The sequence below is a fragment of the Cyprinus carpio genome, chromosome A5 (assembly GCF_018340385.1).
Source record: "Cyprinus carpio isolate SPL01 chromosome A5, ASM1834038v1, whole genome shotgun sequence".
In the NCBI taxonomy this organism is placed as follows: Eukaryota; Metazoa; Chordata; class Actinopteri; order Cypriniformes; family Cyprinidae; genus Cyprinus; species Cyprinus carpio.
This window is the reverse complement of record NC_056576.1, coordinates 16,147,009-16,165,007: the sequence shown is the minus strand read 5'-3', so window position 1 is coordinate 16,165,007 and position 17,999 is coordinate 16,147,009. Positions and strand designations below refer to the sequence as shown.

At 36.0% G+C, this 17,999-nt stretch overlaps 1 protein-coding gene across 2 annotated transcripts in view; it reads right to left on the bottom strand.

Moving 5' to 3' along the window:
• Positions 1-2,049: 2,049 nt before the first annotated feature.
• Positions 2,050-17,999, bottom strand: part of zmat4a (zinc finger, matrin-type 4a) — a 77,071-nt gene continuing 61,121 nt past the window's right edge. The window contains exons 6-7 of one of the 2 annotated variants that reach the window (XM_042755254.1): positions 13,218-13,314; positions 2,050-3,222 (exon numbers count right to left, since the gene is read on the bottom strand). In XM_042755254.1, the coding sequence (XP_042611188.1) occupies positions 3,195-3,222; positions 13,218-13,314 (125 nt within the window). In that variant the 3' untranslated portion in view covers positions 2,050-3,194. Of the gene's footprint in view, positions 3,223-12,883; positions 12,942-13,217; positions 13,315-17,999 lie in introns of those variants that run through there. The other variant, XM_042755252.1, reaches the window with a different exon arrangement.

Genomic DNA, 17,999 nt, shown 5'->3' with positions numbered 1-17,999 from the left:
ACCCTGTCAGGTGTCTTTTATCTCTTTAAAGGGGGACATCAGATGCCCATTTTCCACAAGTAAGTTTGATTATTTATGGTCTTCATGAAATGTTTGTAACATACTTTAGTTAAAATTGCTCAGTGATCATTTAAAACAACACCTTTTTTACCTCTTGCTGGATGAACAGTTTCAGACTGAGACAGCCCATAACAAACTGGCTGTGTGTTTTCTTTTCAGCTTTTCTAACTGGCAGACATGGCAGAAACCTAACTAAATGCAAAAAAAAAAAAAAAAAAAAAAAAAAGAAATTTTCATCCGATGTCCCTTTTAAAGGAGCTTGTTTTGAGATCATGATGTAACTGTTCTTACATTAACATACATATTTTTGAGTTGATCTGGGTTGAAATGACTCTCTCACTTTTAGAGACAACAGAGAAATAGACCATGACCACAGAGCAAATAAAACCTGGATGAGTGATCAGTTATTCAGTTATATATTATTGTCATAGGCAATGGGCAGAATGCAGAAATACAGGTGCATCTCAATAAATTAGAATGTCATGGAAAAGTTCATTTATTTCAGTAATTCAACTCAAATTGTGAAACTTGTGTATTAAATAAATTCAATGCACACAGACTGAAGTAGTTTAAGTCTTTGGTTCTTTTAATTGTGATGAATTTGGCTCACAATTAAAAAAAACCCCACCAATTCACTATCTCAACAAATTAGAATATGGTGACATGCCAATCAGCTAATCAACTCAAAACACCTGCAAAGATTTCCTGAGCCTTCAAAATGGTCTCTCAGTTTGGTTCAGTAGGCTACACAATCATGGGGAAGACTGTTGATCTGACAGTTGTCCAGAAGACAATCATTGACACCCTTCACAAGGAGGGTAAGCCACAAACATTCATTGCCAAAGAAGCTGGCTGTTCACAGAGTGCTGTATCCAAGCATGTTAACAGAAAGGAAAGTGTGGAAGAAAATTATTCACAACCAACTGAGAGAACCACAGCCTTATGAGGATTGTCAAACAAAATAGATTCAAGAATTTGAGTGAACTTCACAAGGAATAGACTGAGGCTGGGGTCAAGGCATCAAGAGCCACCACACACAGACGTGTCAAGGAATTTGGCTACAGTTGTCGTATTCCTCTTGTTAAGCCACTCCTGAACCACAGACAACGTCAGAGGCGTCTTACCTGGGCTAAGGAGAAGAAGAACTGGACTGTTGTCCAGTGGTCCAAAGTCCTCTTTTCAGATGAGAGCAAGTTTTGTATTTCATTTAGAAACCAAGGTCCTAGAGTCTGGAGGAAGGGTGAAGAAGCTCATAGCCCAAGTTGCTTGAAGTCCAGTGTTAAGTTTCCACAGTCTGTGATGATTTGGGGTGCAATGCGATCTGCTGGTGTTGGTCCATTGTGTTTTTTGAAAACCAAAGTCACTGCACCTGTTTACCAATAAATTTTGGAGCACTTCATGCTTCCTTCTGCTGACCAGCTTTTTGAAGATGCTGATTTCATTTTCCAGCAGGATTTGGCACCTGCCCACACTGCCAAAAGCACCTAAAGTTGGTTAAATGACCATGGTGTTGGTATGCTTAACTGGCCAGCAAACTCAGCAGACCTGAACCCCAAAGAGAATCTATGGGGTATTGTCAAGAGGAAAATGAGAAACAAGAGACCAAAAAAGGCAGATGAGCTGAAGGCCACTGTCAAAGAAACCTGGGCTTCCATACCACCTCAGCAGTGCCACAAACTGATCACCTCCATGCCACGCCAAATTGAGGCAGTAATTTAAGCAAAAGGAGCCCCTACCAAGTATTGAGTACATGTACTGTAAATGAACATACTTTCCAGAAGGCCAACCAATTCACTAAAAATGTTTATTATTTATTTATTTATTTATTTTTAATTGGTCTTATGAAGTATTCTAATTTGTTGAAATTGGTGGGTTTTTGTTAAATGTGAGCCAAAATCATCACAATTAAAAGAACCAAAGACTTAAACTACTTCAGTCTGTGTGCTTTGAATTTATTTAATACACAAGTTTCACAATTTGAGTTGAATTACTGAAATAAACGAACTTTTCCATGACATTCTAATTTATTGAGATGCACCTGTATTTGACACTGGAATGCAAAAATTGAGCAATCAGAATTAAGTATTTCAAAGAGCTGTGCAATCAAAAGTCATAAATTCAATTTTAAAGTAAACCTTCAAATTGGTACTTTTTTAACAAATATAACTACAGGTAGTGTAAATGAATAATGACCATTGAATAACTATATTATCTTTTAAAATAGCTTTTTAAATAATAATATTTTTCTTTTTTTAATATTGTTAGAATATTATCAAAAAACATTATTACAGTAAATTTGTACATACCTTCTAATTTTCGCCGTGACATGTAAAAGGACACAGGCATGTAAAATAACTGATGAACAACTGTATGAAGGATTAGCTGCTTGATCTTTGTTTTCTGATCTTCTTGTGAAGACATTTATAACATCATTCTGTTCAAATAGTCAAAAATGTAATAAAACCCAGACCAGAATTTTGAATAGGTTCACATTTGCTTACAAATATTCTCAAATGCCCATTCATCAAACAGCTATCTACAGATCACACATACATACAACAAACACATTTAATACATTTTGTTTCCACAGGACCCTGTCCAAAATGCCCATATTTTCGGGCCAAAAACACAGGTATTTGTATAACATGTACATTAAAAATGAGAGACATAAAAATAAATGTGGACAAGTTTCTATAGAGTGCATTCTCTTTTTATGTTAATGTTTATGATTTTAACTATTAATTTGGCAGATTTTGGACAAATATTGCTTAGCTGAGAAAGTGACAACAAATACAGTATTCAGTCATGCAAACAACAACTGACTGAGATTAGCTATATAAACTTCTGGAGTGATAACAGAATAAGTACCAGGCGGGTGTCACTGGATGAAGTCACATCTCCTCCAGAGATTCCGAGCCTGAGGAAGAGAGCTGCTGTAGAGGAGGCTGGGAGGAAGAGGAAGGGTTCAGGATGACTAAAGGCTGACTTTAAGAGGATATTCAATCTTCTTTTGCAGTCAAGTCGAGAGTAAGACAACAGAGTAAAAGAAGGACAGAAAGGGAGGCAGAAAATCCTGGGCAAGCTGATCACAGATTGTCTGACATCAATCCAATCATCTTGTTTTTCCTATTGGTTTACTGGACACACAGCTGATTCTTTAGGCTAGAGGGAGATAAAGAAAGTTTAGAAGGTCAGATGATACAATATGATATTATGGTCACTGCATTTGAGAACCAATTTAATGTAGAAACATTTAAATTTTCATCTATCCAATTCTATAATTTTATCGGAAAACCTTTCAGAGCTCAGCTTTAGGGATTGGAGTGGCTGGTGTTTAATCCGGTGTCTCTGTCTGATAGGTTTAAAAGTTAAAGTCTAAAGTTAAAACACAGCAAATGTACCCCACACTCCACATAGAATCCATCCATTTCCCCCTTTAATGAAAAAAAAAAAAAAAAATTAAATCTGTGATAATTTTCACTGGAACAAATTATGATAATATGCTGTGTAAAAACATGAGGGTGTTATGTCAGTACACATTACCATAACTCTGAGTCTAATGTTCTACAGGCCTAGACAAAAAAAAAAAAAAAAAAAACCTCACAGTAAAAGATGAGAGAGAAATTATGCTTGAGGCCTGTAATTTGCCAGCAGAATCATTTCTATATCCTGTAAACCACATTAACATCTCATTAAATATTTACATTGAAATATTAAGTGACCTTAACCCTTCCAAAAGACAAATCTTCAAAAGGAACACGGTGAAACAGTGGAAAGTTGGTGTTATTTGTCTCCTGGTTGTCAGGAAATATTCTGTGGCTCTGAACAGGTTTTGTACCATGGTAAAAATTTAACAAGATTAAAAACTCAAGGATGAAGCAATTAAATGTTGTCATCTAGCCATGCAAGTTTTTCCTTTCAAGTTTCTTGTAAGTTTCAGGTGTCAATAATATGAATATGAAACTACTTTTCTGGATAATTCAGTTATAAGGGATTATTATTATGAAAGGACACTCTGAAGGCTCAAAGAGCATTCCTTGAAGATTTTGCTTACAACAGGTTAACAATCAAATTTCTTCAAACAGAAGATAAAGACTTGGTAGGGAAGCCATAGAGAAGCCTGTGAGTTGTAAGAGCCATGAAGACTGAAGTCAAGGTCCACCAGAACACCATATCAACAGCTCTGCAGAACACTTGTCTGTATGGTGGTGATGGTGTAACAAAAGAAGCTATTAAGTAGAAACAACCATGAACAAAGTTAGTGGTTGTGACTGATCTGAAGTCTGGGGTATAAAACTCTTGAGCAGCCTTAAATTTAGACAGCTTTTAATCAGCATTGATATTGTGCATCTTAAACAGTAGGCCTAACAGATGCAAATAAAAATGCAAATGAGTGGTTTGAGAACATGCTACACTAGTCCGCTCAATGTTCTGATGTCGATCCAATTAAAAATCTATATGGGAAAACATGACTAAGTAACGCTAAGTGACTAAATGAGAATGTAACCATGCTGAATGTAAACATGCTGGAAATCTACCATGACAGTAGGGTTGGCTACCTATGTAACTAGTATGTATTAATAGTATGTACTAGTATGTACTAGTAGTATGTACTAGTATGTACTAGTGTTCCTGTGGATCAGTGGTAGAGCATTGCGTTAGCAGCACAAAAGGTTGTGGGTTCAATTCCCAGGGAATACACATACTGGTTAAAAAAAAAAAAAAAAAAAGCCTAAATGCACTGTATGTTTGGATAAAAGCGTCTGCTAAATGTAAATGTAGCTGTACTAGAACCGAATCAGAGCACAGATTCCGGTGTCACTTAAGGCCCCGATATACTTCAAACGAAATCGAAGAATGATGAACTGAAATGACATCATTTCGAACAAAATCAGTTCATTTCGTCAGTTTGAAACAGCTCACCAAAGCGAACTTTTTGGGGTTTAGGAGTTTAGGAGTTTGTTTGGCTCCTAAACACCTTCAAGTTTCTATTGGTCCGAGGCGGTTACGCAATCGGTGGGTGTGGTCTGAAACTCCACCTTCTTTGACGTGCACATTTTTTTCCCCTGGTTCGTTTCTCATTCCACGAAGGTCCTACAGGAGAACAAGTTAGCAATAGCAACATGAATACACTGGAGGTCGAGTAGCAGAGCTTGTACAGATGTATCCGCATTTGTACGATCGCTCGCGGAGAGATTTTAAAGACTCGGAGAAGGCTTTTAATTCCTGGAAAGAAATTGCAACAAAGCTTGATGTTGACGAACCAGAGTTATGCAAGGCGACGTGGAGAAACATCCGATCCAAAGCAATGAAAAGAATGAAAAGAAAGAGTGGAGATGAAGCAGCGAGTACGTCGCTTATTCTTGTTATTTTTCTTTGCCACTGAATAGATTAATGCTACTGCCAGATGTTTACAAAACTGTTCTTCTCTCACAGCTGCCATCGTTGCTGTGTTTTGGGGGTACATGCAGGTGGCGTGATCATAGACTGTATAAAAACAGGGGTGTGACACATGTTTACAACCCCGCCTCTAGCAGCGCGGGGGTCGGAATGTTTGAAAACAGTATACCGTCGCTCAGCCTTTTCGAACTTCTTTTTGCCCTCAAATGAAGAACAAAAACGAAGTTCATTTGAAGTATATCGGGGCCTTTAAATTCCCAAGTGATTGACTGAAATATTTGTCCTGGTTGAAGCATGGGCGTCGCTAGGTCATTTTTAGTGGGGCTTTAGCAATTAGCTCCATAAACTGTACACAAATTTGTGATCGCCTCAGAGTCAGTCCCCTTTAAATTTCATATGAAAACGGCAACAGACTTCATCCCCTTCCCAACTTTCAGTGCACTCTTCAATCCGCAGACCACAGCGGAGCAGCACTAGCGAACTCAAACAGAAACAGAGGACACAAGGTGCGTGTTTATCGATAGATTGTTATAATAATTGTGCAGTTCTTTATCATAAATACAGTTTGCAAAAGGTCACGAGGGAGCAATCGGTTTCCCATTATGTTTTGTTCACCCCTCATGACACCACAGCTGTTTCCTTCAGCAAAAATCTAACCCTTAACACTTATGAATACTTTATAAAACGATCATGTTGCTGTTTTCATTTGAAAATGTAATATTTAATATAAAACATATTACAGTGCATGTGGCATACCATAGAGTCATTCACATAACTGATTAAAAAGACAGCACTCCAGTCAATTCACTTATTTTAACTAAATATCAGAGTGATTGACAGAGATAAGTTACAGAAGAAACATTATGTTTGGCTTTGTATTAAATATTGTTTGTATTAAATAATGACCCAGATCGTGAAATACATTTATTAGCCTTAGAGTAAGGGAAGCACAACTCGGGATATGAGAGCATCCGAGGAGCATGTGAATGCTGTGTATATTTATTTTATCCATCGTTTTTTTTTTTTTTTTTTTGTGGCTCTTTTTTTTTTTAAGTATCAGTTCAGGCACCATTACCATTTTTAAATGCATCGATTTGGCACCGGTATCATAAAAAAAAAAAAATACCCAACCCTATATGACAGTGTGATAGCCTATTTTCTGAAACAATCTGAAAACTATTAATTTTTTGTTTCAGTTCTTTGAAGATGAAACGTATAAAGTAGATAAAATGAGACTATACGTGATGTATAACCATAAACCAAAGCAGGAATGATAGGTAAGTGCAGTTGGTGAATACATTTTAACATGCCTCATTGTGCTAAATTAAGAACACAATTAGAGTAACACTGGAACTGATTGCATGGAGTAATAACAGCACCTGCAACAGCCCTTAAGACTTTTAATTACAACCTTGATCTTTGATAGACCCCAGTATTATTACAACCGATGTGAGACAAAATGGGCACAAAACCCTGCTAAACCACAACTTCATGTGACATTTTGAAGGACTCTGCTGAGGTTCAGGTCACTTGATACAGTGAGAGGGAGAGGACTGTTTATCTTTGCCATAGTAATGAAATACCCCAGATGCCTCTTCAAAGGGCAATTTGCATTTCAGGCCTCAGCACTAAAACCATCCTTCATTTCCAAATGCCAGGCCTCAGAGGGTTATTCACATAAATTCTGCAGTATGCAGAATTTATGTAAATTTATATAAATTCCCTTTAAAACAGCCCAGTCAAATGCATCATATATCATAGTGCATGATACTAATCAATGAATAATGTAAAGCTACAGAACATTACTATAGCTATTAGATCATGAAATGTAATGAACTTTGGCTTTTCTATCAGCATATGTGGTTGAACTGTTTTTTATTATTTTAGATATATAAAATAATCTATAAATATATATATTTTTTCATCAGCTCTTCTGCATGGATGAATCTGGTGGTTTGAGGTAATATGCATGTTAGCCCTTGATAAACATGTTAGAGGAGATCTGTCATTCTACACCAAGACCCAATGACATTAAGAAGAAAGCCAGTCCTAAAAGACTTATATGTGAACTGCCAGTGCTTACTTCTTTAGAAAATGTAGCAATTTTCACCTCTAAAAACTTATGTAGTGCACATTCAGTGCACAACAAAGCAAAACACTGGATAGGCAATGGTCTCATGGATATTATTCAGCAAAATCAGAAAAGCAAGATCAAACAGGTGAAAAAGAAAGTGAGTGAGTGAAAGTGACGTGACATTCAGCCAAGTATGGTGACCCATACTCAGAATTCATGCTATGTGATGAAATTTCAGGGCCACATCTGATTGTTTACATTTTTACTTTGTTTGTGACAAAAGTAAGCTTTAGCTTACTTTCAAGAAGTTTCTGATAACTTAGGTCAAGCTCACAAACCAAAGTTTATTCTGCAGAAGGCACAGAGTAGGCCTACAGTACCTTCATCGTGAGGTTTTCATGTAGTATTTAAATGGTTGCATTTCCTCTTAAAATAGCTGTACAAAATATGCTGTCCGTTGTTAATAATTTAGAGCTCACATCCCAAATTAATCCAACAAAATAACCTGGAGCAAAATTTTACATAATAATCTTCACAGCTTTAGGACCCACATTCAAATGAAATTGCTGTTGCCAAACCAACGCTGACCTCCATCTACCTTCTCCCTCCCACCTTCCCTTCATTCCTCCCTCTGGTGTTATTTTCCACTGCTGAAATTAAATATGATGGAACAGTCTGCTTTTTACCTGTGCAGTGTTTTGTGCTTTCACTTACAAAGCAACTGAGACAAATACATTTAAAATTGTTCATTTCTTTTTAGTTTTGTGAAGAAAATAAAATGTTAAATGAAACTAACATTTCATAAAATGTGACATAGTACTTTTGATTCTGGGACCCTTTCAATTCCTACAACTGACAGTGGGTCATTCTTGTGCATTTTCAATTACACAGACCTCTGTATGAGCAGGACTCGGGCAGCAGGACCCTGAAAGTGAATGAGCTGCAGTAGTGGTGATTCATTCTTCTCCTAAGGCAATGCTCAAGCAGCTTCCCTATTATGCTTCTGAGTGGAGGGTGGGTGTCTCAGGATGGAGACATCAAAAAGTCATGGCCTGATCTTCTGCAATCGCAGCTGTGATGTAAAATGGAGGAAGCACTTGGGGAATAAAATTTGATTTGAAGCTGTGGGATTGTGTATTTTAAATTCTGATCTTAATGTGTAGCATCCTCAGAATGGATCTGCCCACTATAGTGACACTGTAGCATTTTACAGTCATTTACTGTGCATATTAAATAGTCAATACTGAAACTGATTTTCAGAAATTATAGAACTTGTTTTCATTGAGTCAACTTTTAGAAATATTAGATAATATTTTCTCTCTTGCAATTGCAGCTTTATGTTGGATGAAGAAGCTGTGGGGTAGGTTTTGACAGACTAAGATGATTATTAACGACATGTTACGACATGTAACAGTTTATTATTAACAATAAATAATAAACAAAAAAAAAATAAAGTAATCTTTCTTTTCATTAATTATGCATGAATAAACAACAACAAAAAAAAAAAAAACCACTCACACACAAATTATTTATTTATTACCAAAAAAAAAAAAACACAACATCAAAAAAAAAATTCACAAAATAAATAAAATCAACAACCAAACTTAACAGTCAAAAAAAAAAAAAACTAAACAACAAAGGTTGTTTCAAGAACTTTTGACTTAAGTTTCTTTGGGCAACTAAAGTTTTTTTTCTCTCTCTCTCTTCTTTACGTCCACTTCACTGTCCTTTCCAAAATAAAGCAAACAGCCCATAAAAAAGAAACCTAGGCAAGGCAAGGCAAGGCAATTTATTTCTAAAGCATGACTAAAAACAACAAGTTGACCAATGTGCTGTACAGATTCTAAAACACATAAATAAGCAAACAACATATACACAAAAAAGTTTAAGTTTTAAGTTTTTTTTAGGCATCCTGAGGTCAAGATTTTTAAAAAAAAAAAAAGGATTCAAATCCATGAAAAAGTCATGGATTTTAGGGAACAAACATAGGCATACTGATGAAATGTACACATAGACACACTTTCAGTTGCTATGAATAAAAGACCTGTCAAATCAATAAATATTAAAGCAAGGTTGAATAGGCTCTAACATCCTTGTGATCCTACAAAGGTAAAGTGGTTTGCAGAATGGATGGGATGAAACAGTTCACTCAAAAATTGAATTTCTATCATACAGGCTTGGCATGACATGAGGGTGAGTAAATGCTATGTTATCCTTTTAATATACAGCTTAAGAAGCATCAAACATAGTTGCTATTAAACAGTTGTCTTCACATTGTAATTTGTCAAGACAAGCAGCGCACCTTAGTTACGTGGAGAAGAGAATTTTTAAATGTATTAAATCAATCTCAATTTCTCAAATGAGAATACTCATTTGACATGATATAAATCATGTAAATGTAACTGGGATGCAAACTTTTGTAAATTTAAGAAAAAAAAAACATTACTGTGAGATGCTAATGGAACATAAGCACAGCATGACACTGAAATATTGTTCACCTCACAAAAAATAAATAAATAAAATAAAAACTCCATGATCTGCTTATGTCTCTGTTTTTATCTTGTCTCATCACAATATGATGCCAAAAGCAAACAATTTTGTTTGAAGACTGTCTTAGGCCATTTGTTCAGACTGTAACAAAATCAATACTTCATGTTTTATCGCCACTTGGAGTGTAGACATGTTTATTTTATACCAAAAAAATCAAGATTACCCTAGGGAGCTTGCTTCTTGTGTGAGACAAACAAATCAACAAAGATGGTGTTTGGAAAATGGGGCAAGCGAGATTGAAGGCAAATAGCTTGTTGCAGACAGGATGAGACTGAAATCAAAGAGCTGTCAGGTGGCTGCGCGGAGACGTATCCTCCTGGCTGTAAGGTTGCTGAGCAGGAGAATTGTAGGGGGAATAAGATGATGGACAGGAGAGGGACCAGGATGAAAGGATTTCATTAATCAGCAGGGTTAAAGCAGTGGTTGGGGTAGAGGATGGCAGGGGGAGGGGGACAGTGATGAGAAGTTATAAGGCAGGCATCTCACTGTGTGCTGTTCAGTTTAATGTACTGAACAACACCTTTAATCACTTCAGCTGAAAAACAATAGGCAAACAGAAGGGATCCCTGATGCATTTTGTAGTCACTTTCATAAACTTTAAGTTGTCATTTGTGATGGCTAGTAAACTGAGATTTGTAGTCACTAGGCGTGGGGGTCTTTTTAGTTAACCAGTTCAGTCAAACATTTACAATACATATTAATAATGACAGGTTTTGGATGAAATGTGGTTGTGTAACAAGTTAAAAGTACCCATACTTTTGTACCAAATTGATACTGCAATATAGTCAATGACAATAGCTTTTTTGTATCGCCTTTCTGCAGTTGATCCCATGTGCTGAGGGACTGACATGCTTTCTGATAATCAAAATTAATCTGTATTATTATAAAGATATACTTGAAGGCTACATGCCTTTGTTTTATTTAACAATAATTGATTTGTGTGTGTGTGTGGTATAAAAGCAATAATCAAAATTTCACCCACAAACTAACCAAATACCAAAATACCAAATAACAAAAAAAAAAAAATAATCTAAAAAGAAAATAAGTGGAAAATATGACGAATTAACATCAATATGGTAATGCCGATATTTTTGATTGTAAAATAACAAATATTCCCCAGCAGAATGTTGTTAGTTCTGAGACGGTTTATGAAGAACATGAAACGGGATGAAGACAGTAGTAAGCATGCTGTTCCTGTGTTTGCAAGCTGTTTGATGGAGGGACACTGATGGATGGTGCGACAGGAGTGTAGTGATGCCATGGTAATGAGCCTGTCGGCCGGCTTGACCTATTGATACTGGCGTAGAGGAGGAATGAGTCTTTTACCTCTTTCTTATTCTGCCCCTATCCCATAGCCTCTGCATCCTTTCTTTATCATCTGTCTTCTCTGTGTTAATCAGGAAATAACATGTACACACAACCCTTGTGTCATGGGTCACTTATGTGTGTGTAATCAGCATTGAAACCTTTGTATCTTACAGAAACTTTAGAGCATAGAGGAGCCCTGAATCAAAAAAACTATTTTTGGAAGTGTACTCTGAACCTTCTATAGAGTTTCATGGCTTTTAGAACAAAGGCTATGGAAAACCCATTTTCCTTGGGATGCCCTAATGAATAAAGCAACATTAAACTATATCATATTATGCATGCTTTATATTTGCTTTAATGATACTATAATATGCTTGACCTTTTGAAATGCCATAATAACACATCTATTAATTTCAGGGTTCTCACACTTTATAGGTATATGCTTTTGAAAGAAATAAACACTTTTATTCAACAAGGATGCATTAAATTGATCAAAAGTGACATAATCATTTATAATAATGTAGAAGCCCTTACTATTTCAGAATTAATGCTATTCTTTTGAACTTTCTATTTAATAATTAAAAAGAAAAAATCAAATCAGCATATAAGAATGATTTCGGAAGAATCATGTGACACTGAAGACTGGATTCAGCTTTCACATTACAGGAATAAATTATATTTGAAAAATGTTCAAACAGAAAACAGTTTTTTTGAATTGTAATATTTCACAACATTATTGCATTATTAAAAAAAACTTTGAATGGAAGTGTATAACTATATAACTATATAACTATATATATATATATATATATATATATATATATATATATATATATATATAGTTATACACCTCCATTCAAAGTGTGTGGATAATGCATACATCCCTTAGAACTGAATTGAATTACTGAATATAAGGTTGTTCTTAATTTGGCAGAGGAAACATATCTGGCTTGTTGGCTAGGAGCATGCTTGATTGAATGGAGAAGGGACGAAGCAGGAGAGTTTATTTAGTCTGTTGAAGGAGACACAGAGTGTGTCTATTGATCAGCAGCCTTATTGGTACTCTATCACGGAGGGTCATTTCTTTCACCATCCCCCCACAAGGAGTGAGAACTGAATATCCTTGTTCTGCATGTGTGTTTGTATAAATATTATTGTTATTACTTCATAATTTCTACAAGTTGAACCAAACTTTTATTTTGGGGGGTTGTAGTGAAGGCCTTTGAGTTTCTTTGTACATCTGACAACTGTTTTTGTCAAATGAAATGCTTGTGGAGTGAACTCTCAGAGCCACTCTGGTTTATGTGACAGTATGTATTTGTGTCTCAATTGTGTCTGGTCCACTCACAACAAACAACCTGTATAAGGATCAGCAGGCAGTGTGCAGAACACCCCCAAAACATATGCTACTGGACCACACATTAGGGAAGACATCCAATATGATGACAGCAGATGAAAAAAAAAGGGGCTGGACATCTGACAGCTATGAAGATGGAGTCTGCACTTTTAAAAAAGGTGGGGTTTAGAGTTATAGAACAGCTGATTTTGTCTAGTGAGGAGAAATGGAGAATGATTTTTTAAGAAATGAAAGAGAACTTTTCACACAATTCCTTATTTTTTCTATTTTATACAAGTATTTACAAATTTCTATACTTTTTGTATGGATTAACTTATAAATTTAAATTAAATTGAAATTAATTACACTTTATTTTACTGATATTAAACAATTAATACAAAGAGCAAACACATTTTACATGAATTAAATTAAAAAACAACCTCCACAACACAAGCCGTTTTATTGCATGAGGTGCACGTTGGCACTTACTTGTTTTGGTGCTTGGAGCCCTGCAGGTGTGCATGATACTGTGCCACTGAATTCAGTGTGACACTGCAGACATCACATGTGTAGCAGCGTTTTAGACCTACACAGAAAACAGACACACAAATTTTAAGAAAGTTCAAATATTAAATGCACATAATCTAACATGGCAGTCAGAGTATGGAAATTCAGCTGTGAAATCTCATCATGTATGTCTTTCAATGACATTATTGCATTTAGAGGACAAAACGAAGGACACAACAGAATATGACAAAATATCATATTTTATAGGAGTGCGCCGATCTGATACTCAGTATCGGTATCACTCCAATACTGCGATTTTTTGCCAGAATGGTTATCGGTCAGACAAGACCGATCCAAATTCGATATTCTGTGTATAGCCTACTATTCTGTGTTATTATTAAGCCCCACGAAAGGCACAAAAAAGCATTATAAAGCATCATAAAGTTTTCATGCATTATATTTCAAGTGTTCTGAGTTCCATAGTTCACATAAACTATTCTCTTCACTGCGGCTGTCTGTCATCCTCCATTCAGCATTCAAACTGCGTGTGGCATTTGGTTACGTCAGTCAAGACAATTAAACTCTCTCCAAAATGATTCAGTGTTCCTATTATTATACTTGCTATGTAGATAAAGATCAATGGTTTTGCATAAAAGGACTTTATCTTGCTGGAGTTTAGTGCTATTTCTAAAGCATGTTACTTTCTACTGGGTGTCTGTTAGATAACTACACTTGAGTGGAGAGCACTATGAATTGTTCTTCATGCGCATAGTAACTGGAATTTAAAACTGTTAAAAGAAAAGGCTCAAAAAACTACCGCACAGATATAATACACTACACATCAATATCTCTTCCCTTTGTGCTTTGAACTTTTTTATGCGGAGTACTGCGCGCTGTGACTCCGTGTTGTTTCAATAGCATTATTCTGCGCACGGGATGTGCATAAGCGCTTTGTAGGAGCCTTTCATATTATAATACTTTTTGCTCAATGAAACATTATTAATAGCCTTTCTTGTTGTCTTATCTATCATATCTTGCTGCCTCATTACTGTGCTATACATTTAAAATAAATCTCTTAAAATTTTATTGTATATTAATTAATATATAAATATATTACTTGTTTTTCATGAATGTATTTTACAACAATACAAAGAGCAATGTTTAACATTACACCAAATCTAGCACTACAATTATTCACCCTTAAAATCACCCCACTAAATAATCACTAAATTCTACACTAAATGTTTAGATTTATAAAGTTATTGTGCACTCATGATTCTTCTTGAGTAACTTTTGTTACTGAATTATCCACTAACCTAGTTTATAGCAGTATTTTTGTCATAGACTATGATCATATATTTAGTCATTTGTTGTTTTTCTTTACAGTGAAGAGTGATGATCAGGTCAACACATTGAAGTCTGGAAATTCTACACTGATTAAAAAAAAAAAAAAAACCTACGCTGGTGTCGGATCGGTATCGGCAGATACTCAGAATTTCTGGTATCGGATCGGGATTGGTTCTGAAAAAGTGGTATCAAGCCAGCCCTAATATTTTATAATATTTGTGGTGACTCGTAAAAAAACTACATTACATGCATATCCTTTGACTGGCTTTAGTCCACGGCCTCTCCACCATGCTAAGCTGAAATAAAGCCTTATCATGTCATTCCCGAGAACAGAAGGACTAACTGGGGAAAGAGATAACGCTGGTCTCTATCTCTCTTAGTCAGCAGAGGTCCAGCACGGGTCACTGCTTGGCTGTGTTTCGCGGTTCTGCCTGATCAACTCTCCTGATTAACGTACCCTGAGGGAATGTGTGTGGAGAGAATCAATTAAAGAGATATAAATATAGAAATGTCAAGCCTTTTTATTTATTTATTTTTGTTTTTAAGAACAACTATGAAATTACAATGGAAGGTCTCTCAATGAAATGCGATCCATGTCCTTTGAGGGGGGACCTTTAAGGAGACAGGTTCCTGTGTGTGTGTGTGTGTGTGTGTGTGTGTGTGTGTGTGTGTGTGTGTGTGGTGTGTGTGTGTGTGTGTGTGTGTGTGTGTGTGTGTGTGTGTGTGTTAAGTGACATTATAAATATTTGAGAAGGCCACATGGCTTGTAATGCATCTTGGGATACTGATGTTGTCGCACCTGTAAGGGCAAGAGAGAGGAAGCCAGGAACTGTGTTGGTCTTGTGCAGCTATGAAGAAATATGAGAAGAGTGAAACTTGGCTGAAACAAAATAACACTTATTATTCAGTGCTGGGCAAGCCACTTTAAATCTTTAAAGCTACTCAGAATTTTAAGCAGTTTATAAACTGTCAAATGATACCTTTTTTGCATTAAATCGACCTAAGCTCAAGTTAGATTCTAAATAACCAAGAAAGCTATAATGCTAATTCAAAAATACCTCAAAAAATATGCATGGGATAAAATAAACCAGTGATCTTTTTTTTTTTTTTTTTGGATTGGTAAATTTATTTGATATTGAATTATTTATTTGAACTCTGCAAACAAACTTATTATAAATGACAAAAAGGACAGCGCATGTCTGATCATAGGCTCAGCTTGCTCTGCTGTAAAATAAAATGTGACAAAAAATACAGTAATGTAGTGTTCTGTCACACCGCACTTCTACATGTTGGAAAAAATATTCACACTACTAAAAAAGATGTAGCTAAGTTAGCAGCATCACTTCTTATAGTTAGTCACTTTCTTGTGTGTTGACTTTGGACAGCAGAAAGCTTGTGACTAACGTGACACAGCAGCACTTTGGCTCTCTATCAGTGCTGTTTCCCGTCTGCGCCCCCCCCGTTATGGATTAAGCATCCCGTGTAATTGCTGTCATGTTGCACTAATGATATTGCAGCTGAAAAATGGCCTTTGCAATCTCCTTCTCTCCAAACCGAGTTAAACCCATAAACAACGTTTGGAGGAGAAGGTCATGTCTTACTGTTGATTTATCATCATGCTTAATTTTACTCATTCTCATAAATCTAGTTTGCTGTCTCTGTTGATATGCAGTTGATGTGTATTACAGCAGGTTGGCAAAAACAAACAAACAAACAAAAGAAAAAAAAAAACTGATACTGACAGACTGGGAACAAAGTCTTCCTTGTGTCTATCTATATTATACCCAAGAGTCTGATTATTTCTGCCACTGGGCATCCAGCAGGAGCTTTTAAAACTTGCTAATCAAATCAGCAACAGTGAAACTGAAAAGCACAGCAAAAATGTCCTTTCCCTCCACAGATTTTTAAGGCTCCTAGATACATGGTCATAAATAAAATATTTTATGACTTCAGCAGTTTAACATTTGTACAATGTGCCCACAGTTTGTCTCAGGCAGATGAATTTGCAGAAAAGAATTTGCATTTTTTTTTATTGCATTTTCTGTACTGATGTTTGGGCAGAAGTTTCTACAGAATTCTCCATAAAAAGAGTCTTTCTGCTGAGTTTTTTGGGTACTGATTCAGTCTGGGCATGCTGATGACCATACTGTCAACTGTTTACAGCTAGTGTATTTTATTGGTGGGAGAAATACACTGGCTCACTTTATTCCCCACACACACACTCTTGGGTGTTGACATTGAGAGGATGTGGTGGAACTGTGTAGCTTGTGGTGACTCTCAGCTGGCCTTTTGACAGGCCACCACTCAAATGCTTTTTGAAAAGGTGAAATAATGGAGCAATGCCCAGACATCCATAAATGTTAGCCATCCGTTCCGCTTGTCACGCTGCCCACAGAACACATGAGCAATGAAGAGTTGACCAGTGCGTAGCTCCTATGAAGTCTCTCTCATCTGTGTCACCCTTGTCTCAGATTTATTACCGTTAACAGGGTATCCTTCGAATGGGAACAGAGGAACCACAAGTGAAATAAAGGACGTTGAATGTTGCTTCTTTGCTATCTCTGTTTCACAGCATACAGTATTATATATATATATATATATATATACACAGTAATGCCCAAAAATATTGGCAAATATTGGTAAATATGATCAAATAAGGCTGTGAAAATTCATCTGCATTGTTAATCCTTTTGATCTTTTATTTAAAAAATTCACAAAAATGTATCCTTTCATTGGATAATAAGAATTTAAAATGGGGGGAAATATCCTTATGAAATAAAGGTTTTTAATTTTCACAGCCTGGACACAATTCATTGGCACCCCTAGAAATTCTTATGAGTAAAATATCTCTGAAGTATATTCCCATTCATATTCACAATTTGAGCACTCCAGCGTGATTATAAACATGGAAATTACCAAGCCATGGCTTCCTGTTTCACAGAAATATAAAGAGGAGGGAAAAACAAAGCCCAAATTCCCTTAATCATCCATCAAAATGGGAAAAACCAAAGAATATATTTCTGATGTGCAGCAAAAGATAATTGAGCTTCACAAATTAGTGAAGTGGCTTTAAGAAAAGAGCTAGAGCAGTGAAAATTCCCAATCAGGGCAATAATTAAGAATTTCCAATCAACAGAAAATGTTACGAATCTGCCTGGAAGAGGACGTGTGTCTATATCATCCTAATGCATGGTGAGAAGGAGAGTTTGAGTGGCTAAAGACTCTCCAAGGGTCACAGCTGGAGAATTGCAGAAAATAGTTGAGTCTCAGCTTCAGAAAACCTTAAAAAAAATTGTCCAACAGAACCTACATCAACACATGTTGTTTGGGAGGGTTACAAGAAAAATTATCCTCGCTCATTCAAAAACAAACTAAACCATATTCAGTTATCAGACATGACTGGAACTACAAATGGGA